We start from the raw sequence: 26,667 nt of genomic DNA on the forward strand, positions 1-26,667 counted from the left end.
TTTAGACCAAAAGCAGTGGACATTTATTCCTCATTTGTGCAAGAGTGTAAAGATGCATTTGAAAATGGATGGGACAGACCCCTGTGGCTGGAGAGCTGGAGRCTACAGCCTCTCCTTCATAGTTGATGGCTTTGTTTACAATTATATTAAGAGGAGATAAACTTGTAGACTCACCTATTTCACATGAATGATGCTGGCAAATACACTTGTATACAAAGAAAAGTTTCAAACTACATTTTCACTAGATTCAAGTGAAGATTTTGTTCAAAAAAGACACATACAAGTACAATTTAAAACTGTATGAACATTTGCAAATGTTTAGTGCAAAGTAATTATGTAAAAGCTACATTTTATGAAAGTTTGTGCTGATGTGTTTGGTAATTTTTTTTTTTTTACCCTTTTACATCCATTATTTTAGTTACATAAGGTTTCACTTACCTACAGTACATATGCATTGTGTTAAGTCCCATGCAAATGGGAATAATACCATTAGGCTTTGTAAAAATGTCACTCAGATTCTCATTTAGTAAACTGCTTATTTGGTTTAACAGTCAAGTTCCTGGCACACTACACATCTTGATTTCATGTAAGTTTTTAAGCTTAATCTGTCTTGTTCTGGTGCATAGCCTTGTGTGATGCAAACCAAACTGCTTCATGATTTTCAAATGCAACCATTTGTGAATGTAGAAGTTTTGGGGGAATCCACCATTAGTTTTAGCCTGTAACAAACTGCTCTTAAAATTAAAAGCCTATTCACACAAAGTTATATGTAATGACTGTAGTAATCAGTTTATTACACAGATTAATCATTCTTGAACGTACAAGCTCCAGGGGAGCAGTTGGGTCTTTAAATATACACAAGTTTCCTGTCAAATGAATTTTTACCCTTACATCCAGAAAGACCTAAGCAGTTAAAAAAAACTTAAGAAAAATAAGAGCTATTAGCTATGTATTAACTGAGAAACCACATACAAACCAAAAAAGTATGAGGGAGAGGGGAGAAAGTTGAAACAAATCAACATCACTTGATGCACTAATAGCTCCAATCCATTTAAATGTTGACCAGTTAAACTTAGACCTTAAACACAGGATGTGGGTACAGTTTATCTCATTGGTCATAACATTTACCTAAGGTGTAGGTCCTTCAGAATAAAATGAATACAGAAACAGCTTCAAGTTCTTCACCTTGCTTTTCATAACTGTTATGAGTTTAAAAGGATTCCACGTAAAATCCTTCGTGGATAGGCAAAACTGTCCATAGAAATATGTAACACCCACCAGAACTCTCCCACTCACGTTGTATTACCCAATTAAATCAACAGGGAATGCTTTTAGGCTCACAAAGTTATGATTGAAGAACTAGCTTTTCACACACACACACACTTCTTTGCTAGGAGTCAATGTTGGTACGGGGAAATACAGTATTTCTATTTTGTTGTTCCAAGTATGTACAACACGCAGCACTGCTGTATCAGGTAAACATGTGCACAGGGGAAGATGAGGCGTGGGCTCATAGAAAGCAGTCAAATGGAAATCAAAAGGACTTTCTCTTTCAGAGTTCCCCTATCTTTATTTGTAGAGGTTATCCAATAATTTCTTTAATTACATCGCATACTTCTGAGTCCATTCCCGAGCTATTCTGTTGTACCTGTATGTATAAAAAGAGGATTTACTCAACATAATATCCAAACAGTATTTCAACTCCAGCAGCCTAATCTACACATGGCACCAACTTAAGCTCTCTCCAGTAATATGGTATTTGTCAAATTTAAGGGCAAACTGAAGCAWCAGGCAAACAGGAGGGGAACAAAAGAAATCCACACTGCTTCATGGTGGGGGGGGAACACATGCATGCACTTTGCAAGTTTACAACAGGAACAGAAGACCTTTGTAACTGAAGCCACAAAAAAAGGTCAGTGTATATTTCAGAGGAAAGTTTTCAGGAAGTCTCTACCTGCTCCCTTCCTTCCCAGCTACTGCATCTTTGGGGAAAGTATTGCCACATATATTCTATTTGGCATTCTGGAAAAATTCATTAATATTCCCTCCCACACCATTCCCCCATCCTTAGAAATAAGATTAAACCTAACTCCTAGTGTATACTATACAGTCAAATCCTGACAGGCTCACAACTGCCCTTCAGACTGCTCTTTTCCTGCGATACATTACATTTGGCTATTTTGATGACTATCAGGACACAAAGTTTGTCCACCGGAAGTTTTTATTCTGAAGGCACAATATGCTCCTTTTTGCAAGTCAACTGTACTTTTTGCACTACAACACCCTTTATAGCCAGAGTCGCACCTAGAAGAAGCTCAGAATAGCTATGTAAAACACAGCAGCCTGTGATTAACAGTACTGATAAAAGCTGTATTTTTGACAACACAAGCTCTTTTCATTCTGAAGTTTTTAGGGGAAAAAAAATAAGACTATAGCGGCAAGAGGTTTTCTAGTTATACATATTGACTAACAACACTGACTGGAATGCTACCCATAGAAGAAAGCTCTCTAGCCCAAGAAATTAGACAAACCACTCAGGTGAATGCAGGAGAGCAAGTGTTAGTTCACTGTTCTGAGACTACTGAAGAGCAAGTCCAGATACACTGTAGTACAAAGCTTTCATTTCTGAAAAAATACAATTGCTCTGCATACATTAAGTGCTGATCAGACATTAACTGGGCCTCAAAAGAGRCTGCTAGTCTTGCAACGCTGATTAAAAATAGGCTGCCACTAACCTTGCTTCTCAATCTTCCAGTATAGTAAGCAAGTTTCTGGATTATTTCCCCTTCCTCCCTACCTTTACCTTACCTGGCATTAAATGACCATATWACTTCAGAAATTAACACTATTCATCAAAACTGGAAGGGAACAGCAAGGTGGAGGAATGTTTACAATAGTCATTAAGCTGCTGCTTTCAAACAAAGCAATTTAAAGTTTTTCATCAATGCTGGAGTCCTCTCCTCTTTTTGCATTTTGTTTCAGAATAAGCTTGAAAGTCTTCCCATCTCAGCTGTACCTCACTTTTCTTCCCTTGTGTTGTCAAATGGAGGTGAAACAAGGCATTTTTTATTTTCTTGCTTACACAACTCCATCATCAGTAGCTAGCACGGGAACATTCTCCCAGTAAAGTAACTTGCTCTCCCTCTGCTGGTTACATAGAACTAAAGCACACAGTGAAGCTCTTGAAATTGTTCATCTTAAGTGTTTCATATAAAATACAGGTTTGCATTATTGTTCACTCAGCACTTCCATTAAGCTATGTCAAGTAAACCTGTGATTAACACCACTAACAAAAAACTGTTTTGTGAGGCAAGAACTCTGTAACAAACCCACAGAAGTACAAGATCCCTACATACTTAACAGCATTACTGTAAGGAACAAGGTATATGCACTATTGGAAGTTAAAATAACTGTATAAAAATCCCAGGAATAGCTCCACAGAGATTATGGTTTAAGGTTTTTTTTTTTAAATATATATATATATATATATATATATATATACACACACACACACACTCTTTTGCAAGAAGCAGCTCCTTCCAGTTCCCCTTTACTATTTAATTGGGAATTCTGCTCTGTCAAGAACGTTACAAGCTTTTGGCTTCCATACTCACTTTTCTCTATCTGTTTTGTAGATCCGTGCAATCTCAGGCACTAAAGGATCATCTGGATTGGGATCACACAACAGAGAACAGATGGACAAAAGTACTAGGGAGAGAAAAGAAAAATACTGCATTAGAGTTCATGTGCAGCTGAAGACACCTGTAGAAGACAGCTTCTACTTGCTCTCCCCTTGGCCATTAGTATCACTGCAAAAACACCAAGGAGCAGTCAATCCCACATACTTCAGCCAAGTGATTTTGTACAAAAATTCTTACCATTTAACTACGCAGCTTTGCATAACCACAAGTTTGTTCAAGTATCACCACAACAACCAGGAACCTCCTAGACAGGAGTATCTGATTACAGGCTTAAATCACAGGTCAATACAGAGCTCTGTTTGAAACATTACCTGGAAGCCTTCTCCGAAAGCATCCCTGCTTTTACTTTTGAAACACATGTTTTGTCTAACCCAGAAAATCCCATTGTCAGTGACATGCAGAAGCACTAATCAAAGTCAAAATGCAGACAGAGATGAAGGAAACCCAAACTGCTCGCAGCTACTTAACTATTTAAAAAAAAAAAAAAAAGTCCTAGCTTTGTACAGAGAATTAAGAAGCTTTATCCAATTATTTTCTCAGCATACTGAGCTTTGATATAGCTTAATTGTAAAATAGTGCTCAACATGAACTGAGAAAGCACAGCTTATGGTATTCATACCAACCACAATGCCCAGAACTTTAACACTTTACTATAAATATGTACTGTATATACTCCAGGAGCCACATCCCGCTCAAATGATGCTTTGTGTAGCATCAACCTTTTTCCATATAAGGAGTTAGGAGACTGCTTGCAAAACTACAGGCAGCACATTCCTATTCTTGCCCACTTTGCAAGTGAAGGCAGCGAGTCACAAAGAAAGCACATTGGAACTCTACACTAAGCATGCCATGGACCTCTTGTCCCTTAAAGTAGGGCCAAAAAATCCTCTGACTGAAACATGYTGAGAAAAATGCTACAAGTAATGTCATTCTGTATGTCCTTTCACTGCTAGCAGCGGCAGTGTTGTTGCAAGGCATCCTCCAAGGAAGTGGAAGATAACAGCACTTTTTTAAAGCCTGAAGCTATAAACACTAAACTGTAGAAACTTCCATCAGTTGATACTGTTAAGGGGAGCAGAGCAGATGAGATGAAGATATCACTATGCAGAATGATGCCAGCTGGAAGTTGAAGACTAGTATACATTTAACCTTGCTTCACTCTTTTAAAAAAAAAAAAAAGGAGCTCAAGATACAGATCACAAAATAAAGAATGGCTTAGATGCAGCAGGAGAGAAATGGGAGAACAGGTCTGATATTCACTTAAGTTATACAAGTTTTGAGGGTTTAAGTTAGGACAAAAAAAATAGTTAAGCTTTCACTTAACTGATTACTAGCTAAAGGTATACAAGTGTGGCAGTAAGAACACTAACAATTCTCAGGAACCCAGATGAGTTCAGTTTTCCAGGTAATTCACACAGTCCATACAAACTGCCCGATTCTGATCTAAACAAACATGTTTCCTGTTCTGGAATAGATATCCCCCCTCATCAAGCATCCTGTTCCAGTCTGAGTCAAGATGCCACTGTAACCTAAAAGCAGTTGATTGTCTTCTTGTAATGAAGAATGAACCCTTTTTCCTAGTTGGAGACATCAAGAAACAAAACCTCTTAAGATAGTCCTGATCAACATACTATGAAAAACATAATTTTGCCCTACAACAACAAAAAAAAAACCTCAGTAATATGTAAAGACTCAACCTCCTCTCCTTTGCTGGTCTAAAACCCTGATAGCTTTGGGCCACACCCCCCAGAAAAGCAACAGAGTCTATTGCAACTACCTCTAGAAAAAAGAAAAAAAAAGCAAGCAGCTTTCATGCTTCAGAAGTGTTACATCCTAAGACAGCATAAAGGCTTATCCTTACAAGTGCCAAACTTCTACAAGTAACATCCTTAGAAAAGATCCAGTCCTTTCAGGTCTTAAGTCCTTTGGTGTCAGTCATCTCTTGCTGTTCATAAACAGACTACTCTAAGAATAAGTGGGGTTTTAAATTTTGAAATGACTGATTTCCAGTTTCACTGCATTTGTTATTTTCTACTGTCCACTTGTGAGCTATMGCTTATTAATTCTCTGCCATCAACTACCACTTTGAACATTTATTCAACTACTTCTCTGAACATGGCTTAACCATATGAACATTTTAACTCTGTTGTGCTCGAGGCACACAGAAATCACTGCTCCTGAACTGCTGTCCCTTAACATAACTGAAAGGAAGGAGTAAGCTGCTATGGCATCCAAGGCTGTAACATGCACAGAAGCTTTAGGACCTGGAAATACTGCAGGTTGAATACTTCCCCACCACTTTCAGCTATGTTCTTCATACAGCCCTAACAAGACTTATGAGTGTTCTGTAACATGGTTATCTACCACCCTGCACCCAGCAGCTGCTAGTCAGTCAGTTCAGCACAAATAAGGCAATACCTCCAGCTATTCTCCTATCACTATTTCTTTGTGCTTAGACTCCATTGCCAGTCTGCTGGTCATTCAAGCACCTTCAGGTGATCCAATGAGAAAATAAGTCAACACCTGTCCCCTCCCTTTAATGCCCAAACACTTGACAGAAGCAGGAGGAAACCTCTTCAAAGCTTCCCAGCTGACTTGTTATCCAGCTTGCCCCAAGTTTTGTCTCACCACTGTATATTAATAACCTAAGACAGTATTTTAATAACCTAAGACTTCTTTTGAACAAGGTGATTCACCCTTCACAGGTAAAATGTGGTTTTGAGCCTCCTCAGTCTTCCTTCTGCCTACCTTCCCCAACCATTATAAGGCCTCTTACACAGTGCCCACAGTACAGGCTGGGAGTTCCTCCATGCACACCTCACAGCAACATTGCCCCATCACCATCTGCTCTAAGCACCAGACTACTGACGAAGGGGGTGCTATGCAGTTGTATCAGCCCACACACCGTGATATCCCTTGCTCTGTCCTCTCTAGAGGAACAGCAACACCACAGGTTAGTGCAACACACATGCCAACTTTTTCCTGGCCATATTCAAGTCCACCCACATTTCCCTTACTGAAATAGAAAGGGGAGTTAATCAGTGTCCCAGTCCAGCAATTTTTTTTTTAATACAAGCTACTAATGTGAGCAGATCAGTGCTACTTCCCAGCTATTACAAATCCCATGCCACTAATATCCTGTTTTTCCTAAAATGGGTTGTGGTTTGTTAGAATTGAATCAGTAGCTAAATGCTTTCAGTGATGAGTTCTGGTGACCCAATAAGTAAGAAAAGTCATTTCACTCTTCATTACTTCATTTATATTGAAGTATTACTTTAGTCACCTAATAAATGAATACAAGCAGTGCTGCTACAATCAGGTTGGGGTTTTAGGGTTTTTTGTTTTTTAAACTAGTCTCCGGTTTGCTTCCTTTTACTGGTAACTTTAAATCTTTCCTTCTTACCTGTATAGTTTCAGCAAGCAAAACATTTAACTGGAGTTTGATCTAAAGTGGTTTAATAGCTTACTGAACCCAGTTAGTTGTCCAATATTAATTAGGAAGTTGCTCTGTTCACTGCACTTTCTTTAGAGCACTCCACATACTCCCATGTTTTACACCAGTTAATGTAAACAACCTGCAAACCAGCCTTTTGAGCTCTTAGGGAAAAGTTTTCTCATTAAATTTAAGGAGTCAAGTGCAAAGGGAAAGAGGGAAGTAGTAGTTWAAAAAAGCCAGTTATATATGCAAGTTCTCCTCTGATATTCAGAATAATTGATTAAATCAGCACTGTGGAACAAAATCGCCACACCCCCTTATGAAGGGCAATTAAGCATTATAGTAATGAAAATAATAATAAAACTGATGTTTAATAGTCATTTGGCTACAAGACTAGCATGAAAAAACAGTAAAACACAAAGCATTAACTGTTCAAAGTCTTATGACCACAAAATTAGGTTAAGCAGCTACACGAAACAGGTATGTCGTCAGTAATGTTTTACACCACATTCTGCTTTAAAGCATATCCCATCTGTCCAACGTGACATGTGGGGTCTGCTTTAGTGATACCACTTTGACAGCATTCCTTCTGGAATCTTTCACTAAATGGAATATAGAAGTGTGTGCAGTTGTGAAGCTGAATTTGGATTTTTGACAGTAACAGGAAAAAAAAAAAAGAACTACCCTTCCACTGATTTAAGGTGTTCTCGAATGCAGAGCTGCTTCTCATCTCTTCAGTTTTAATCACCAAAGCAGTCCAGTCTGTGGCAAAACACCAAGCAGAGATAGCAAAATCAAACTGCGAATGAAAGGGAGCTTGAAACTGGAACTTGGCTTTTAAGTTTGTATTTGTCCAATTCTAAGTGTGCAGCCTGTTTAACTTYGATACTTCAACCCTGCTCCCCATCTATCTACCACAGACGATAAGAAATAGCTTACCCTTTAGGAGACTTACTGCCATGAACTAGCACAGACCAAGTAGTTCATGACACCTAAATGAGGAACTGGGAAAAAAGAATTAACCAGAGAATGCTAACAGAACAGTGTTCCTAGAAAGGAACGGGCTTAATTTTCCCTAGGTACATTTATCAAAGACTACTCATCAAGCCCACTGATCATTTTTAATATTAAAAAATGTTCCAGCAACGTGTTCTTTACACTGGTAGATTTTTCAGGTTGTTTTAATGGTGCAATGGAAATCTGAACCAGAGATGCACAAAACTTCCCTTGAAAGAAGCACACAATGCTTTGGAATTCAAGGAGAGCCTTATTCAAGGTGGACTTTGTGTAGGGAATCCCATCATTCACAGCCTGTCAATAAGCTTTGCTATAGTTTATTGTTAGATGAGAACCTAGCTCTTCTCCAAAGGCTTCAGCRCAATGCTCTTGAATCAGTAATAGTCTACCATTTCTAGTAATAAGCTATTTCATCTTTCTGGTTCTTCCAAACCTCTGGTTGAATTTACACCTACCTGCAGTTTCAATGTGTGAACTCCACAGCTGGGTCTCTTCAGCCACAACGCTGGAACCTGAGCTGGCTCAGCCACCAGCCAGGACAGAATTCATAGAATAAGCTCTCTCTAGACTTACTGCCTCCTAGCACCAGCCCAACAAGCAATATGGAACATAATTACCACTACCATCTGTCTGCCAGAACATGCTTTTGGCACATAAAAAGCCAAGACATGTGAAAAGCTTCTGGAACTCAGAGGCAAAAAGACTGCTTTATAAAGCACAAGCCCCAAGCTCCAGTTAGAAGGAGTGAGCTCTACAACCAGAAGACATCTTTCCTAGCATCTCAATAGCAGCAGAAAGTAAAGGTGCCTAATTATTTACACATGGCAATTAACTTCTGCTGATGGTACAGATTTTGTWATCAAATGACTCTCTAGGTAAACATCATGCTACTATGAGACAGCTTTGCATATCCAAGATAAGCAGTTGTGGCTGAAGGCCTTCTTTAGACCTCAGAAGAGGCCATATGCCCCAGCAGATAGAACTTCTGCATGTTAGAAGCAATCAGACTATGTCTATTCCTACAAAACTTGACTGGCAAGTCCAGACGCGACTGCAAAATTGTATCTGTTTAGAGTATGACTCTCTTCCAAATAGAAGACTCAAATGCTGCATCTTCTGGATTCTTTAGCTACTAGCACTAGAAAGTGTTAGTACTAGTGTTTGTTCTGCCCTATCACCCTATAGGGAGACAGTATTTTAATTGATAYAGAAATACATGTGCTTCTGAAACAAGCCTGAGATGACCTGCAGGGCACTGATTCCACAAGACTGCCAAAGAAGCTGGTGTTTATCTCCACATCCTCACAGTAGAAACAACCTTCAAAATTCAAAACAAAGCATTCAAACATTGCCTGCAAAGCCAAAAAGGGGTTTAACATCCACCAGTTCCAACTGTCCCTTTAACACAGAGTACTAACCACTATATACACATACACTGCTATAATTCTAGAACTGCGAGCAACAAAGCTTGCTCCAGTAAAGCACTCTTTAAGGGTAATGAGGAGAAGCGACGGAGAAGTGACTGAGAAGCAACTGAACGTCCAGGTGAACCACAGCAGGGAGATATAGCAAGCTTCAATTCCTCCACAGTGATGAGCTACCAGAAAGGAACATCCCAGCAGCTGTAACTAGTTACCAAAAAAAAAAAAAAAGATTGCTCTATCTGAAATTCACCTAGGAGTAAAATGATTATAGATCAGGTTAGAGGGCACCAAGCACCCTGGGTCAGAACTAGGGAATATCAGTGAAATCCATGTCTCTCCTTGAAGACTCCTATCCTACCTTTGCTGTTGAAGGCAAAGAGCACAAAACTTTAAACGCRTACATTAAGAACAACAGACCAATTGTCTCTTCAAAAGAAGTTATTCCTGTTGAATCAAATCCTGCATGGGGCAAAAGACCTCAGCAGACCCCAAGTCAGCCTTCTCTCACCAAAGGAAGGTCTGCCTTTAAKCTTCCTTAAAGGCTGCAACCAAGACAGTTTGTTACAGTACTGAGGTGATAAGAGAGACAGCTGCTTCTACACCAGATTGTCAAGAACAGCAGGGCATAATCTACCCAGCTATTTGTCCTGGCTCAAGTCACAGAGCAATCTCAAAGCTGACCATATAATCAAAAAGCTTTGTGCACTGACACAGAGCAGTTGGATAAAGAGGGGAGTATCAACTCTTACACATCATGTCCATAGCATGAGTTCAGGAATGGGGAAAAAAAAAAAAGCCTATCCTTGCCTGCTCTCTTCCAGATACTGGTATTACATTTGTCACAAGTTCCTTCTGTAAGAGAAAGTTGCCATCGTCCTGGAGAACAGTCCAAAGGCTTTTCCATATGGTGTTATGCTTCCTGATCTGCCGATGAATACAAAAGCCAGTTTCTGGACAGGACAATAATGAAGTTTGTCAGCTAAAGCTTAATTCAACTAGTTACTCTGGGGATTACTAAACACCTCTGCTAGCATAAATAACACTTGTGGACACATATCGCTGCTCAGGAATTAATTCCATTTCAGAGGATTTATTCAGCTGCCACACTTCTCAACCAGCTAAAGCACCTCTTTTCCTAATCATCAGCCTGACAACTAAAAACCCTCTCATCTAGGTCTACTACTTCTTAGGCCTGCTGGCAGCCTTGTGCTGTTGTTACGGTGCACATCTGAGGGGACTACTACATTGAACACTTACGGGCTTTCTTTCTGGGACAAGCACAGAGCAAGTGCACGATGGTCAAAGAACTGGCAGAAATGCAAGCAAGTTCTCAAACAGCTGGAAAGTACTAAGTGGAACAGAAAAAAAAACTATCATTTTCATGGCTGTATTCTCTTCAGATGAGGGGCTGAGCTTGTCAGGGCTCCTGGGAGTACCACAAGGCAGAAGCCGAATGACAGTGCTTGTATCTACCTCAGGTGTAGCCACAATGTGGATTAACATGCAAGAAAAGCTCAGAAAGGCAGCATATTTTGAGAAACATGCGAGCGGAAAGGGTTCGACTCAGCTGAAACTGTTTCCCTGGAAGCAAGGGTGTCACATGAGTGATCAGCTGCCTAATATGATACCAAGCAGATTAAGGAATTTGGCTTTATGTTCCTATTTTAATTTTTCATTTGCTATTTTGATCTCATATTAGCGCTGAGATACCTTGAAACTTGATCAAAAGAAGCAATGCTGAGCCATTTTTCCTCATATATAGAAAACAAAGAAATAAGAATAATAAAAAATTTGCCAACTCTTTCTCATAAGGAAGAAGTCAAGATAGTTTTAGCCCATATTCTTCAGAATTCCTCCAAAAAGATTAGACAGCCAGCTCCTGGAACGACCACCTATACATGCACCATATTTGGGTTTCAGACCCCAGGCTTTCAAGCTTGGGGCATAAAGTTATTGAAGACCACTGATACAGCTAAAAGCACTGACAAAAAATTAGAGATGTGTAGCAAAAGAATACACCTGAAGAGACTCAACTATCAGGGTTAACTTCAGATGTTAGCTTCTGAGTGACTCACTTGTGACTGTGAATGGACAAGATGCATCTGGGTAAACASTGAAAAGTAACTTTGGACTCTGCTCGAGGTAGATCTTACTTCACTACAGTTCCATTTCAGATTCTTTCAGCAATCTTACCTAGTCTTACAGGRAGTGTAGCTTTAAATCTGAGTAGTTTAAGCTTCTTGCTTCAAAGTAACTTAAATTCCTGCTAAGCCAGTTCAACAATTTCTGGATGATGAGAGAAGAGAGATTAAGTTTTGCCCAGTGCAACACAAGCTATACAAGTAGTTATATAAAAGTTCACAGAAGAGTTGGAAGCGCTAGAATTAATTGCCCATAAAACCCAATCTCAGCACATACGTACACAAATCATTTTGTGGCAAACCCACAGTGCCTCCTTCCCTCCCCCCACATTTGGGTAAGCATTACAACAGAAATCAAAGCCAAGAGAATGATCAGTAACCAAGTTCCTCATTTTCTGAGGCTAGGACTTGAGACTTCTAGTGATTTGAGCTACAGAAGTGCTGAATCTTCATCCATGCAACTGAAGATGGAAGCACTATGAAGTTCATTTAAGGTCTACTCTGGGAACTCCCAGAAGTCTTTAAAACAGTGAGTGTTGAATACCTGCACCTGTAAGAGCAGCACCACAGAAAATTCAGATTGTACTGTTTGTTCTCATATGCTCAGTGCAAAGTTGAATTCATGAAGTGACACTAAGTTACTCACTGCCATTCAATGTACAGTCTTCCAATGCATTGAATAAGCTCCATAGTTCATTAGCTAAAAATCATTGTCAAAACACACACTGGGGAGAAGGAGAGGTGGACAAAGCAAGTTATCCTAACCTTTTCTAAAGGAGTACTTTGGTTAATATTTAACTCTAGCATACCATTTGACAGATTCGAGAAAGTGAGGTGTTTCTCAAAAATAGTTAAGAACAGCTACAATCAGTTTAAGACACTGTTTACCCCTGATCTTCAGACAATAATTCTCATGTATGAATATGTTGAGAGTATTTTTACTTTAAGGCTATACCTTCAGCTTAAGCTTTGGCATTTAGTCAACTATCAAGGTACATGCTTAAGATAATATTTTAATACCATTTTAAGATCATTTATTCTATAATGAATACTCTAATGACCATTTCATCATTACTAACATCAGCACCTTCACTATTTTACTGTTTCCTGAGATGCTTTGTGTTCTCCCAATTCTTCATAACCCATTTTAACAAGCTTAGGAGGTGCAAACACTAGCAAATGGAAAGCAAATTCCAAGATGGTAAGTCACCTCTAGTATTATACTTTAATTATCTATAGAGGGGTAGAAATTTTCCTATTTAATAGTCTGAAATGAAATTGTAACAATAGCTCATAGACTCAGACAGTAGCTATCTAACCCAGCAAAGACAACAAGAGGCAGGCTCCCAAACTACATGCTCTGAATCCCCTTCGGAGTCGCCTACTTTCCTTTAGAGCGTGAGGAACCAAGATCCCTAAATACAACTTCTGTTGGATGGTTAAGTAGCACTGACACAATCTTTCTCACTTTTTCCATCAAAAAGTAAAGCTACAGGTTTAAATCAAGTCACAGCATACCACTTTACCTGTCCCCTATCAAAATAGGGAGAAAAGACTATGTTGAAGAAGTTTGAGCTACTACATAGGAACTGCAACAGAACATAGTCGTATGAGCAGCTGACTGATCTCTACCACACCTCAGAAGAAAGTAGCTTGTGATAWACCTTCCTAGAACTGTTTCTAGCCCTCCCTGTATATTCCGAGCTGTGCTCTAGTTGAAGATTTTAAAYAGCTTGCTCCCACTGGTATCCCCTTTTAAAAGTGCCACAATTCAGGAAGTACTTTAAGAAATTGATATTATAAATATTAAGTTGCTGCTTTTGAAAGAACCCAAGTTTCAAGCTTAACCAATGCTTTGAATCTTATTCACTTAAATTACCTAATCGTACAGCTTGGCCAACAGCAGTACACTTGTTCTTTGCTAACTCTTTGAGCAGGCATCATAAGTAGTTTAACCTGATGGAAAACATGTCCACACTAAAAGATTCAAGTTGCTTTTGCAGAAGATACTTWCACTTGTTCAAGAAAGGACTGATGCTTAGAATCTCTTCCTCTGTAATAAGCTGTGGTCCGCTTTCTGGCAAACATCCCTGTTATTTTTGAGGGAAATACTCTGAATTTCTAGAGAGCTATCCTTAAGAACTCCTCCTGCTGCCTTTAATTCCTCCATGAAACAAAGGCCAACAGAAACTCAGAAAAGACTGTTTTCTCACCATCTAGGGCTGTATGCACTTTGTGCCATACAAAGAAGAGTTTACGGGATCATATGAGTGAAAGATGAACAGTAATACAAATACATCTATTCTCAGGAATTATGCTTTAAGAGGAACAGGAGGGAGTGTGACAGAAGAGGCTAAGTACTACGGCTTATTTGAGCTGAGCCAGGAGGATGCAATTTCAAGCAGGCCAGAAGGGTGAAAGGGGGAGAAAGGACTCAAGGCACAGAAAGGGAGGAGCTAGAGGTGTCCAAGGCATGCTGCAACACAAATATAGTTAGCATTAACAGTGTAAGACAGGAAGTTTTATGACTCCAAATATACTACAACAGCCATGACTAAAAGTGCATTCGTGTTCTTAACTAGCACTTAAGTTCTTGCACCATCTTTTTGCTTTTAACCATCCTGCTGACAGTCTATATTCCAGTACTTTCAAACATGCTATCTGCCACCCCATTGCATAAGACCACTTCAGAATCCCCAGAATGAATAAGGTACTACGCCACATTATCGTGCATTTTCCCATTATAGAATTACAAGCAGACAGCGATTTAATCAAACATAGATCAACATCTAACATTTAATCAAACATCTTTCTACCTCCAGGAGAAGCTAGTACTTGACCGAAACATTCATAAGGGAAGTGGTGTCAACCTAACTATTRTTTGCCCCTTGTTAAGGTCATTTATTCAGTTCTTTCAACCCACAGTGAAGACAGCTTCATGCACTAGCAGATTCACTTCTGGCAAGGAAGAAGTCAGAAAATTGTTTTTGCCTTTCCATCTGCTTCTACAAATACAYAAGCCTTTAGCTGGACAGAGAAGGTAGGAACTTTCACCGGTTCAGTAAAAGGGGGACAGCTGTAAGCAACAGAAGGGTAACAGGAGGCATCTGTCTGAACCAAAGCGTCTGGGAATATCAACACATGTAGTTAGAGAGAAGAATTACAGGTACCTGGAGGACCTGCTAAAGACAGGAAAGGATGTGAAGGATACTGTAATTACAGGTGTCAGATACTTAAACGCATATCCAGAAAGTTGTGATACTTGGCAGCAGCTGATTACAGAGCTAGCACAAAGCTACAGAATGGAATGAATGATCAAGATATGATCCATGTACAGAAGAGAGCCAAAATCTTGTTTGCTTTCTTTTCAATTGCCATGACTAGGTCTGCAAAATGATAGATAGAAGATCAAAAAGATTCAAACAATTTGAAAGATGACCATATATTCAAACAACTCTGATCTACATTAAATATGAATACTACTTTAATAAGCAAGAGATCTTCCATAGGAACCTCAAATTTTCTTTGGCTAAAAGCAGCAATTAAGATATTGCAAGCCAAYCAGTTTTGAAACATGTTTAAAAAATAAGCAACATGGAACATTAAAACAAAACTTCCAGTAACCAACACTAATTTCTGATGTCCTCTTGGGGGGGGGGGGGAATATTAGATGACTGTAAAGGCTTACTGAAAAAACTACCTTTTTGAACACATCTGTTTTCCCATTTTACCTGGCACAGCTTTTTAGATACTGAGGAAGTCTTGCTTTCTCATGCACTAGGCTAAAATTATTTAAGTTCGATCACTGGGACTGAAGTACAGTCTGAAGACAGGTGCCAAGACTGTGTGCTTATTAGTGCAGGACCACTGGTAGGAGTTATCTGATCCACTGGCAAAGGTAATCAGTCTCCTTATGGAGAAAGGGAGATCAGATGTAGAGATGAATTGGGTATGAGGTAGAAGTGGGGCCACATGACTCAAGCTGTGACCAAAAGAACAGTTAATAGTAAGAATGCAGCAGTTTTCACATTCTAAATCCAAATCAGTAATTCATTTCAGCAGAGTAAAATTAAATGAGCATGGGAGGTACCTTTTGAAATAGTTAGTGCTGGAGACCACTGTGACCGTAGAATATCAAGACAAATGCTGCCATTACTGTTTATATTTGGATGATAGATTCTTGTTGTAAATGCAACCTGCAGAAGAAGGGAAAATTCAGTGTAGGCTCACAAGTGTGCATTACAACACATGGTCCTAAATGGATTTACAGTACGAGCCACTCACCTTAGGTGGTTTGAAGGGATAATCTGTTGGGAAGTGAATTGTCAAGAAAAATACGCCACCCTGATAGGGACTGTCATTCTGTAAATGAAGAATCATTATTCATTTAGAGATGTTATTTACAAGAGAATGTCTTACAAATAAAATAAAAAAAGAAAATCCATGAACAATTCTTTCATACTTACTGGTCCCATTATTGTAGCTTGCCAGTGGAACACTGAAAGAGAAAAAGTGATTTACTACAGTTTGTTTGGAAAAGCTCAAGTAATGAGCTACTTACACAAAGCACTACAAAGCAGGAGTCTATTTGTAAAACAAAACCCTCTGAAAGGCTGCAGGGAAGCAAGCCAGAAAACTAAACAGAGACAGGATGAAGTACCCAATGCTTCACAATCACTTGATTTACACTTTTAGAGACTGTTGCAGTGGCATACACCCATCATACCCACCCCAAAAAGATCCCCTCACAACAAAAATCCAGATAGAGTCAACCTTTTAGACCTAGTACAAATTTCTGTATTGTTTTGTAGTTCTCCTTGAATTTCTAGACAGGTCTGAACTTTTAACCAAAAAAACTTAAACTAAAGTAATGGGTAGTTTCCAGAGATTGCAGCACCCTTTCAGAGTGAGCTACAGCAAAACAGAGCTGTAGCATAAGCACATCCTTTACTACGTAGTCTCTCTCCCATATAGATTCTTAGTTGAATGGACTGCCTGAGAGTAAGCCTAAGCCTTGCATTTGTCATGCATAAAGAGATAACCTAAAATCAGCAGCATCCCATCTATTTTAGCTTAGTCTCTACACAGCCTCAAAATTTCAGAGGAGCAAAAACCAAAATAAAAAAAAGAAAAAAAGAAAAGAAAAAGAAAAAGAGAGAGAGAAGCAAGAATGGCAGAGGAATACAGGAAAGTCAGTACTTGAGACCAGGATATGCTAGCCTATGCTGCAGGCAAGATCAATAAAATTGTCTCATTCATATGCAGGTGTTCAAGAGAATATCTACATCTGATAATATAGAATCATTGAGAATGCCTTTMTGCTGTAGGAAACAACCAAATCAATGCTGTTAGAAAGGAAATAAAGGAATTTCTTATACAGATTAATGTTGCCCTGGTTTACTCTGCTTTTTTCTCTGAAGGTTATAGTGCTAGTCTTCAAGGTGTACCAGTTTAACAGTTGCCAAACAGTATTGCAAGAATTCTCCCTCCGCACAGAGATCAGTTACACATGAGTATTACCTTCAGAATACGGGAGGCATACAGAAGACAGTACAGTTGTTGCAATACAGTTCTTTCTTAATGCTTTCTTATAGCATAGAGGTTGAAGCCATCTGCAGGTTATGTACATAACCTGCAACTGATGTCTACAGCTTTCAAGGCTGCTGTGTCAAAGTAATCTTGGCCCGCTTGTTCTACTCTGGCATGAGCAGCCTTTAATCACACACAGTACAGGCACTACAATTGCAAGATACCATACAAGGTGGGGGGAAAAAGTGCAGCAGAAATAGCCCTGCCAAGGCTAAGGGAGAAGGGTTAGGATTAACAGGTTTGTAACAGAAGGTCCRTAACAGAATGTATTTTAAACAACACCAGCTAGCAGAGAAAAACTACATCTGATATAGACTCAGGAAATCAAGACAATGGCTTATGTTCTCAATCAAATATAGTGTTCAGTTATCTTAAAATACTCCAGGTAGCTTCAGAGTGACTTCATACTACCTGTTGAAGGACAGAGAACAACTCAAGAGGAAGAGGACAGAGGAGTGGCCAAAGTACGGGAAAAAAAAAAAAAAAAACACCATAGTGAGGAGTGCTGCCAAGTGTGAAACAAGAACTAAGAATTTCACAGGCATGAATAGATGCTGATAAGATCCACCAGGATTGTACTGGAAAATACAGGTAACACTGGATGTTAACCTGCATACATTTGCACACTTAAACAAGCTAAGTTAACTAGCCATTATCCTAAACCCCAAAGAAGCCATAAAGAATTAAGAAAGCTTTACCAGTGAGCCTTAACATTTTCCAGATTAGATGGGTTTCCTTCTGATTCCTATGCCAGAGTAGGGAAAATTCCTGGTTTAATTTTAGCTTTAGATTCTCACAGTATCCAGGATAGGTTTGATGAATTGAAAGATATATGTCATGCAAAACTTGTTTCAGTCAATTATTTACTTTGAAATCAGTCATTCAGGAGTTTGTTTTTTTTTAAAAAAAAACAAAAGACATCTCTGACATTCAATAGCTGAACAGAGGTACCTGCAACTAAACTACTGTGTAGCAATTGAGAAGTATCTTTGGCAGTGCAACTCCATCACAAGCATCTTTCTAAAACCAAAGTATGCACATGCRTGTGGGGAGGAATTAAAACAACATTACTGAAAGAAAATCTTTCCCGTAAGCTAAAAGGAGAAAAGCTGCTTGTGCCTTCTTACAAAATTTATCAAATACAGGGATGAAAAGCTTATAACAAGGAATAGATTAATCAGACTAGAGGAAGTACCACTTTGCAAACACAGCATGTTCTAAACTTTAAGAAACTTCCAGTTCTGACTAGGCCACCTTGTCAGAATGAACACTGGGTTCAGTATGGAAGAAGTCACCTTTCCATTTCTATTCAGTTACTCACACCTCCAAAATGCCAGCTCTCAACAGTGAAAGCCTTACGTTAGATCTTCCAGAAAAGGTGGCATGAAGATTTACGTATTTAATATTATTGCTGAATACTGAAAGCTTTAAAGCAACTTTCCATTACATTTATCAACTCATCTTCCCACCTTCTCTGTCAGATCATTTCAAGCACCTTTGACATGACCAGTTATGAAACAGCTTAACTGTTTCACTTTGATAAATAGTTTCCAAAGAACGTATCATGGCACAAATCACACGTGCAAATTTATGGGACCAGTAGCCTCAAATTGGCCCTGTACCTTAGTAATTTCCCTTCTATGCAGTTTCACAACTGCATACTTTGAAACACGTTTTGATTACAGAAATAAATTATGGAGTAACAAAACAAGCTTGATACAACTGTAAGAAACCTCAAAAATAAATGCAACTTTGACTTGTCTGAAAGCATTGCTAAAAAAAAAGCTACACTTTTAGGTATTTTCATTCTTGAGTCTGTCTTTGATCTAGTCCTAGATTTTTATAGGTGTGAGTTTCTATATACTGTAGCACTTGAGTAGTTCAGAAGGGACTTGAAGATTTCAGCAGTTTTTCCTTTTAGAAATGATACACTAAGAACTTAAACTTTATGTGAGAACAGCTAGAGCTTGAACTAGCAAACTTGAGTTTATTATTATTTCCTACTCCAAATTAGATGTTATGCTGAACAGCACATTTATCAGAGATGCTGCACAGCGAGTTACAAATCCATGCTTTTTACAGTATGCCAGTTAGAGCTAAAGTGGCTGAAGCGTAGCTCTGTCATACTGGAAAGACTAAATAATGAACAAGAAAAATATGAAATGATTTCTATTTCTTATGCACTTCCTACATGCAAAGACATTCACAGTGCAGCTACCCAAATTTGTCCCATGCCCTTGATAAAACCGAAACAAAGACCGAAGTTACAGGTGTAAGTCATTATAAAGTGTTCCACTTGCCAGTTTGTTAAGCTATGAACAAGAGTTGAAGAGTTACTATGAAAGACTAACTAATCAAGTAGACAGGAAACATCACCTAGAACTCATTTAAAGAAGCATCCACATAAAGACCATTTAATTAATGACAATGTCTTGCCCTCCCCAGCCCAAGATATGCCAAGACAGCAGTAGGTTTTCTTCCTACTACAAAGCAGTGTATTTGAAAAGAAAAAAGTGGAGTAGGGCTTTTTAAAGCAATAATTGATTTTTTCCTCTGCTTCAACACTTTTTTCAAACCTTTAAAAACCAAAAGCAGTAAGTTCAAAGAACACACACCAGGAGAACAACTTTCCATAAGAATTAAACAGGAAAGACCACCAGCTGATGTACATGCCAAAAAGATATTCCTAAGCATATGGAATCAGACAGTGCCAACTAATTTGAATATCATTTTTAATATAGCAGTACCATCTGATTTACAGATGCACTACCTGTACTTCCTTATCTCATTTGAGGCTATGTCCAAATCAAGTGGTAAGTTAGTTGTTTACAGCAGGATTTAAACATTCTAATTTTGCTTAGCAAGCAATCCAGAAGTAGTAAGCCAGACTGAGTGAATTCCTGCTTAAAACTGGAGAAGAGCCAAGCCTGTTTTTCAGTTCTTATACTCTGATGTTTCCTATAATACAATAACACAAAACAGATTAAAAGAACAAGCCATGTTTCCAGTGTTCCTATAACTCATTGACTGTGGTAATTAAAAAAACATACCCTAACATTACTGCATGATTCAAGCTTTAATTCACTAATTAGTTTCCCTTCCATTCACATTTTACCCTGTTATCCCCAAGGATTACATGTAACCCTTTCACAAAAGGCAGTGGCAACTTCCATTCCTGTTAAATACTGTTAACTCTGACCTCACTGTAGTAACATGAGGACCAGATTGGTCTCTTATTTTACAGGACCCTCTGATTATATATACTACACATAACTTAGACACTAAATAAGTTCAGAAAGCTGCAGAAGTTAGCTTGCTGCTTTGGCCAGAGAGCTACTGAAGTTTGAGCTTCTGAAGAGATCATGTAGTGTAAAAACACTAGAAGATAAAAAAAAGCAAGCAGCTTAAGATGTGTTTAGCACCTACAGCTGCCCAAACTGAAATGACTGAGGGATCTTCAGTGACTCAGAGACAAGCATTAAGGGATACGGTAGGGCAAGAAGGTTAAGGCCTGTATGTAGAATAATGTCTAGCACACTTTTAACCAAAACATTGTAAGGGCCCTCCTAGCTGAGGAAACAGACAGGAAAGCTAGACTCAAGTGTTTGTTGGGTTAATATTCAGATACTATCATACTTACTGTCATCACCAACAGGCCCTGCTGAACACTGTGCTGGAGGATCACGTGCCAGATCATTCAACTCCTTAAAAAAAAAAAAAAAAAGGAACAGTGTTTTTTTTTAAATTTCATTTCAAACTCAATCATGTATTAACTCTAAAAACACTGCTAGTAGTACTTAGGCTACTATGCCTGTATCAATATAATTTTTCTGACACTGCAAGGAAATTAACCCCACAAAACTAATGCCAGTACCCCAGAAAGCAGAGTTGTACCTTAAAGTATTTGGCACATATTTCCATTACCTGGTGTGACTTAACAGTTTGGAAGCCTAAAGAAGTGTTCATTGTCAGAGACAATCATCTTAGCTTTGTCTTCATTGGAACTACAGCATTTTAAGAAATCCAAGCATTATCAAGGTATTATACATTCCATTATCTGTAGGCCATAGAGATAAGATGGCTTCAATCCATACACACTCTGTATAAGAGTTCTTTTCAACCCTTGTATTACAACAGCTCTCACACTGTGCCTGCTATAGTGAACCAGTCTATTTCAAGGATGCAGTTGTCTTTTTTGTAGTACACAAAACTTCAATAGCCTAGGTGCCTTTAATCACCAAATCCATGCACCAGTGCTCAAGGTGGTGAGCTGAACAAAATGCAAGGTCTTATGCAGCTACAGAACTGCTAGCCCATGAATGGAAATTCTCAGTTTACATTAAATTTCATTTTTTAACGTATCTATGTCAGTCAAGTCAAGTCTGAAGGAACTCCACTAAGAATCTCAAAATTTCTCTAGCTGAACACATTGAGTAATTCAGAATGCTTCTGAGTTATACCATATTTCAGTTTAAAGTARATTTTCATCCAAGTCTGAAGGAAAAAAAGCATCAGGAGTCATTTTATGCATAAAAGCTGACACTGCCACTGGTAATTCATATTAGCAAATTACTCCTCCTAAATATACCACCAGGTTTGAGCTGGCATTCTTGCTACTCTTGCTCAGGAAGTAAAGACTTAACGGGAAGTGGAAACAGAAATAAAGCTCTGAAATCAAGCTTATCTGCTCTAATTCTGGCTCAGACATTGACCTGCTTTGTGTGACTTTTGAAGAGGTAAAAATGTTGGGCCCCCAAACAGGTTAGCTTTTGCTCATGCTGGCTCAGTCTAGGAAGCTAAATATAAATACCAGACAACTATTATGAGGAGAACTAAATCTAGCATCCAGGAAACATTCCCATGCTGTCCTCTGGCCTCTTGTGTGCTCAACACATTACAGCCCACAAGGGTTACTGCAAAAAGCTGCTGCTTCACTTCACTTATCCACAGCAGAGTCCAAGAAAGAAGGTTTATCTGAAGCTTGTGAAAGACAAAACACTGAAGGACAGCGATCAAGACAAAGCAACTGTAGGAAGTGAAAAAGCTTGCAGCTTAACTGCCTCTCTTTATAGGCAGTATTTAAGTTCTTGATTAGATGACCTCAAGAAATTCCAGCTGAACAGGGAGGCCACTGCTGACCAAACCTCTACCTAAGTACAAGCTACCAGATACCACAAGCAGTGAAACCCCACTTCAGATTTACCATCTGATGCTGCCTTACACCAGACAAAATTTCAAAATTTCTCCCCCCCCCCATATGCAGTTCCCCAAGAATCTTACAGTGGAAATGTAGAACTTCAGACTCCTGTATAGCAAGTAAGTTTAGTATTCTCCTCAATGAGGCTCCCAGCTTYTAATGGGTCCAGTTCAAAACCTCCTTACTTGACACCATGGACAGCTGAAGGCTTTCTGGTGTTCCCACTGAACCTCTCACAAAGCTGATGCAATGAAGCCCTGCTTATCCATCTTATGGTTCAACATATATGTTGACTGGGGTAGATATTGAGAATACAGCATCTGCTGAACAGCTACCTCTACACCTGAGGGTAGAGAGCATCTCCAAGCATGTCTGTAGAAAATAAGGGAAGATAAACCCTTCAAGGGTGTTAGTCACAAGTCAATTCAGAGCAGCCAGTTCCACTCGCAAGGATTCCCCTCCTGATTATAAAATTCTGCTACCATGAAAGTCAGCAACAGTGCTCTCATTCCCCATCAGCACACTTTACCCCAGTCACTGTACGTTTCTCTAAATTCTAAGTCCAAGTAAGTATGGTGAACATCATTAAGAATAACAGAGAAGTACCAACATCCCAAATACACCTAACAAATTCAGATGGTAATAGTCTGCAAAAAGACAGTGCCCCTCAGAGCAGCAACCTGCACTGTGCTCCGTTTCAACATCAATAAACCAGGAGATACTCCTTGCCACCAAGGCAGCAAAGGAGTATGCGGTCAGTTGCATGCAAATTCACTGACACCTTCATGGTCACCTGAAGGCCACATACATTCTTCGTGGCCAGTCAAATTATGGCTAGAAAGAATGAGGCAACTCTCCACATGCACAAATTGAGAAGAACAGTCATGAAAGTTTACAAATATGGACTATTCTAGTTTTTCCCTAACAACCCTCAGTAACTGCACAACGTTCATTTTCAAACACTGCTGGAGTCCTGTCTTCTGAAGACGACATTTATGCTACAGTACTCAACTCTGGTCAGACGCATCTATATARAAACCCTAAGCCTCTCCTTGTCACTTGCAACTCTTTACTTCAGTTTTATGCATACACAAGACGCAAAAATATTAAGCTTTATTAGGGGGAATACAACTATAAGAAGTTGTATTTTTCATGCAAGACAACAATCTACCATTCATCATCTCTTCTATATAAGGAAAATTAAATTACATACTCTGCCTACAGCTTGAACATGTTTTATCATCTAATGGAATTCAGAACTCCAGACGTACCCTTATGTTTATCCTACATCCTGCAGCTCAAAAGCAGCACTACAGCACAGCTCCCATGTATGGGTGAAAGTGTATTTCAAATGGCACCATTGGGAAAAAAAAAAAAGTCTCATGACAAGGCAGAGTCACTCTGCTTCTCAAAATACTAATTCCCTTCAATCCGCAGTTCCAGTTAGAAGAAATACCTGCAGTTTTTTGAAGCTTTGTATAGCATCTCACTGGAAAGAGATGCCTCATAATGAATACTCATGCCACTTAATGATGCAGCTCTCATATAAGGCTGTATTTCAGGTTCTGCTCTAAAAGTTCACAAATTTAAGTGTCACAAATTAAAAGGTCCCTGTGAGACAGATGCATAAGCTCCTTTTATCTGGAAAAGCTTAGCAACAAGTCTCAATCCAAGCCTCTGATATTGCAAAGTTTTGTGGAACAGTTCAGGTGACAATGAGAAAGTTTAACTTCCACAATACACCTTCTTTGGAGTATGGTCATTATCCACAGTAGACATCTAGTTGCCCCTGAACACCAGACACTAACATATTACATGATTTGCTGGCAAGGCACAGACAAGTTTTTAACATGCCGTTCTCTAAGCTGCCTACATGCTAGCAAGACTTCCACTGGTCATTTCTCAGACTTGCAGAGCCAAGTTTAAAAGAATGATGATAATTATATACAGCCACATTCATCCAGTACAAATGCAGAAGTGTACACTGCTACGGGACAGCATGTCAAGTTTTTGCATCCACCTAAGATGTTACCTTGCCTTTTGAAAACTTTGGTGCAGTTTCTAAAGTACTCCTAGCAGCAGGTCTAGTAAGGTATTTGTTTCCAGATGTTACTGAGGTAGACTGAAAAGCAGCTTTGACTCAAGAGTTAAAACTTGAATTCATAATACATGCAGGATTCAATTACATTTTGGTATCATCTATAAGCCARGTATTACCACATATATCAGATCTTAAGCTGCAAGGCCTGCTAGTATCTCCAAGCAGTCACAGATGACACTTGGTCAGTGAAAAACTCTAATCTTGACAATGCTGATTTTAAACTAATATTTGAAGAAAGCTGTAGTTGGTTACCATTCAAGGCCATTTCTGATCCTTCAGCATATGGAGGTTTTACTTTAAGAACTTACGAGTGAAAAAGTAGGCAGCCTTTAGATTAAATTTCAGTTTTCATTTTTCAGCTCCTAGAAGGTTACCTCAGAATGAGTTCTCTTCAGTAGCAAAACTGAATTACCTAACTTCAAGTTCCTGCCTTCTCCTCTGCAGCACACTAGCCTTGGAGGTGAGCCCAGTGTTGAGGGTATTAACTTGACCCATCTTTAGAAGCTGAAGGCATTAATTGGTTCCCAGCAAAAATGAGTAGGTTGGAGCATGTTGCAAAGCACAGCAGTGTTCAAGAAATCTTGCCCAAAGATCAAGCACTATCACTACGTCCATAAACTAGTTATCCTAATTTAAAGCCACAGAACTCCCACAAGAAATTGATGTTCAAGCTCCAAAAAGCGGATCTGTGTTTCCAAGTCCACCCCCCCCAAAGAAAGTATACACCTACTCAGAAGTTCCAAGAAAGCATTTTAAAGGTGAGAGAATACAGTTAAGCCACAGGCTCACTTGCTGTGCTGTAAGAATCATGAATATCATCAGCTGCCAGTCAGGACTCAGGGTAAACTGAAAAGCCAGTGCCACAAATCTCATTCAGATCAAGGTCTATTGCTCCCTTTCTCCCATTACTCCATTTCCTGCTAATTAGTACACTAATTAAAACTGYTGTATCTTGATCAAGGAGTTCAAACTGCAGAAGAAGTTTTTAAAGCACTGTCARACGTACATGTTTTAAGTTTTATTTTAAAGTTCAAAGTTACTCCTCTAGGGAACAAGCCAGCCTACGAAATCCATTCTTGAAAAAGTTGTTCTGACTGGGAGATCAGACTAGCTTTAAGGATTTTAAGTTAATGCTGATACAGCCTTCAGCAAGAATAACTAACATGGAAGATTACTACTCACTAGGTTGGCTTCATGATGTTGGTAGTTAACATCACTGTCCTGTGCCAGTCAGTTCCAGTAGTTTTAAACAAACTTCAGTAAAATTCCCTAAACACATTTAGATATCCTTCACATACTCTTAGCCACTTGGAAGTGTGCTTTTTCTGTTTTTTTTGTGGTTTGTTTGTTTTAATAAAGACTCTATGGTATCCTGTCTTTTCTTACTCCAGTTTCAGGAAATTAGCTTTTGTATACTGAAAATTACTCAGAGCTTCAAGATTAGGCTGATAATAATTTTCACTTGAAATAGCAACCTGACAGCAAAGCAAGCTTTTAATCTGACTTTAGCAAGTTCCTTTGCCTGAAGTTCCTGAAGCCTTCCTTGACAAGCAATCTAAGACTGTGTTGTAAAATTGTAATTTATCTAACTAAAATAGAACTTCAAGCCACTTAACTACTACTTGGCAGCAGCCGTCAGAGCAGCTCTGAGCAACACAGAATCAGGGTGAAAGTCAAACCAAGAGTAACTCTTCCTTACCTCAACATGAGCAGCAAGATCACAGCTCAGATGAGAAGCTGCCAGTCATCTGAGTGGGTCCAACACAGAAGTTAAACATCATAAAAGTCTGCCGAACATTTTTTAGGTCAGTGGGTTCTACATTTATCTGTTTACAGAAGACACTAAGTAGGATAAGGTACAACAGCCTATCATTACAATGCATTTTACATCACTTTTTATAAATGTACTAACTGCTTATCAAGCAGTACCTTTCTGCAAAGCAGTGCTCTCATGTGTACACCAAGGTCAGATGACTGATTCCAGACAGCATTCAGAAGCGCTCTTCTGGTCTACGAGGCTTGCGTGATTCCAGAATACTGCCGTTCTAAGGCTACTTCCCC

General features: G+C 39.0%; 1 protein-coding gene across 2 annotated transcripts; it reads right to left on the minus strand.

Annotated features, from left to right (window-relative positions):
• On the minus strand, positions 1-26,667 carry UBE2D2 (ubiquitin conjugating enzyme E2 D2). Of its 2 annotated transcripts, none has more exons than XM_085307732.1 (7): positions 26,536-26,667; positions 20,949-21,012; positions 16,186-16,217; positions 16,004-16,081; positions 15,810-15,915; positions 3,615-3,708; positions 1-1,648 (listed from the first exon to the last, which is right to left on the minus strand). In XM_085307732.1, the coding sequence occupies exons 1-7, from the start codon at positions 26,557-26,559 to the stop codon at positions 1,603-1,605; spliced, it is 444 nt and encodes a 147-aa protein (XP_085163858.1). In that variant the 5' UTR covers positions 26,560-26,667; the 3' UTR covers positions 1-1,602. The 2 variants fall into 2 exon arrangements, with proteins under 2 accessions (XP_085163858.1, XP_085163857.1); XM_085307731.1 differs by lacking the exon at positions 26,536-26,667 and adding an exon at positions 21,233-21,307.

This window comes from Rhea americana, unplaced genomic scaffold, assembly GCF_003343005.1.
Source record: "Rhea americana isolate MKP2758 unplaced genomic scaffold, rheAme1 scaffold_262, whole genome shotgun sequence".
NCBI classification, from domain to species: domain Eukaryota; kingdom Metazoa; phylum Chordata; class Aves; order Rheiformes; family Rheidae; genus Rhea; species Rhea americana.

Excerpts from the sequence above, each read along its gene's own strand:
- UBE2D2 (XM_085307731.1), bottom strand. The coding sequence starts at position 21,274 with ATGAACACTTCTTTAGGCTTCCAAACTGTTAAGTCACACCAG. Across the intron at positions 21,013-21,232 it reads AAACTGTTAAGTCACACCAG|GAGTTGAATGATCTGGCACG; the intron begins GTAATGGAAATA and ends TTTTTTTTTAAG. Across the intron at positions 1,649-3,614 it reads TACAAAACAGATAGAGAAAA|GTACAACAGAATAGCTCGGG; the intron begins GTGAGTATGGAA and ends TTATACATACAG.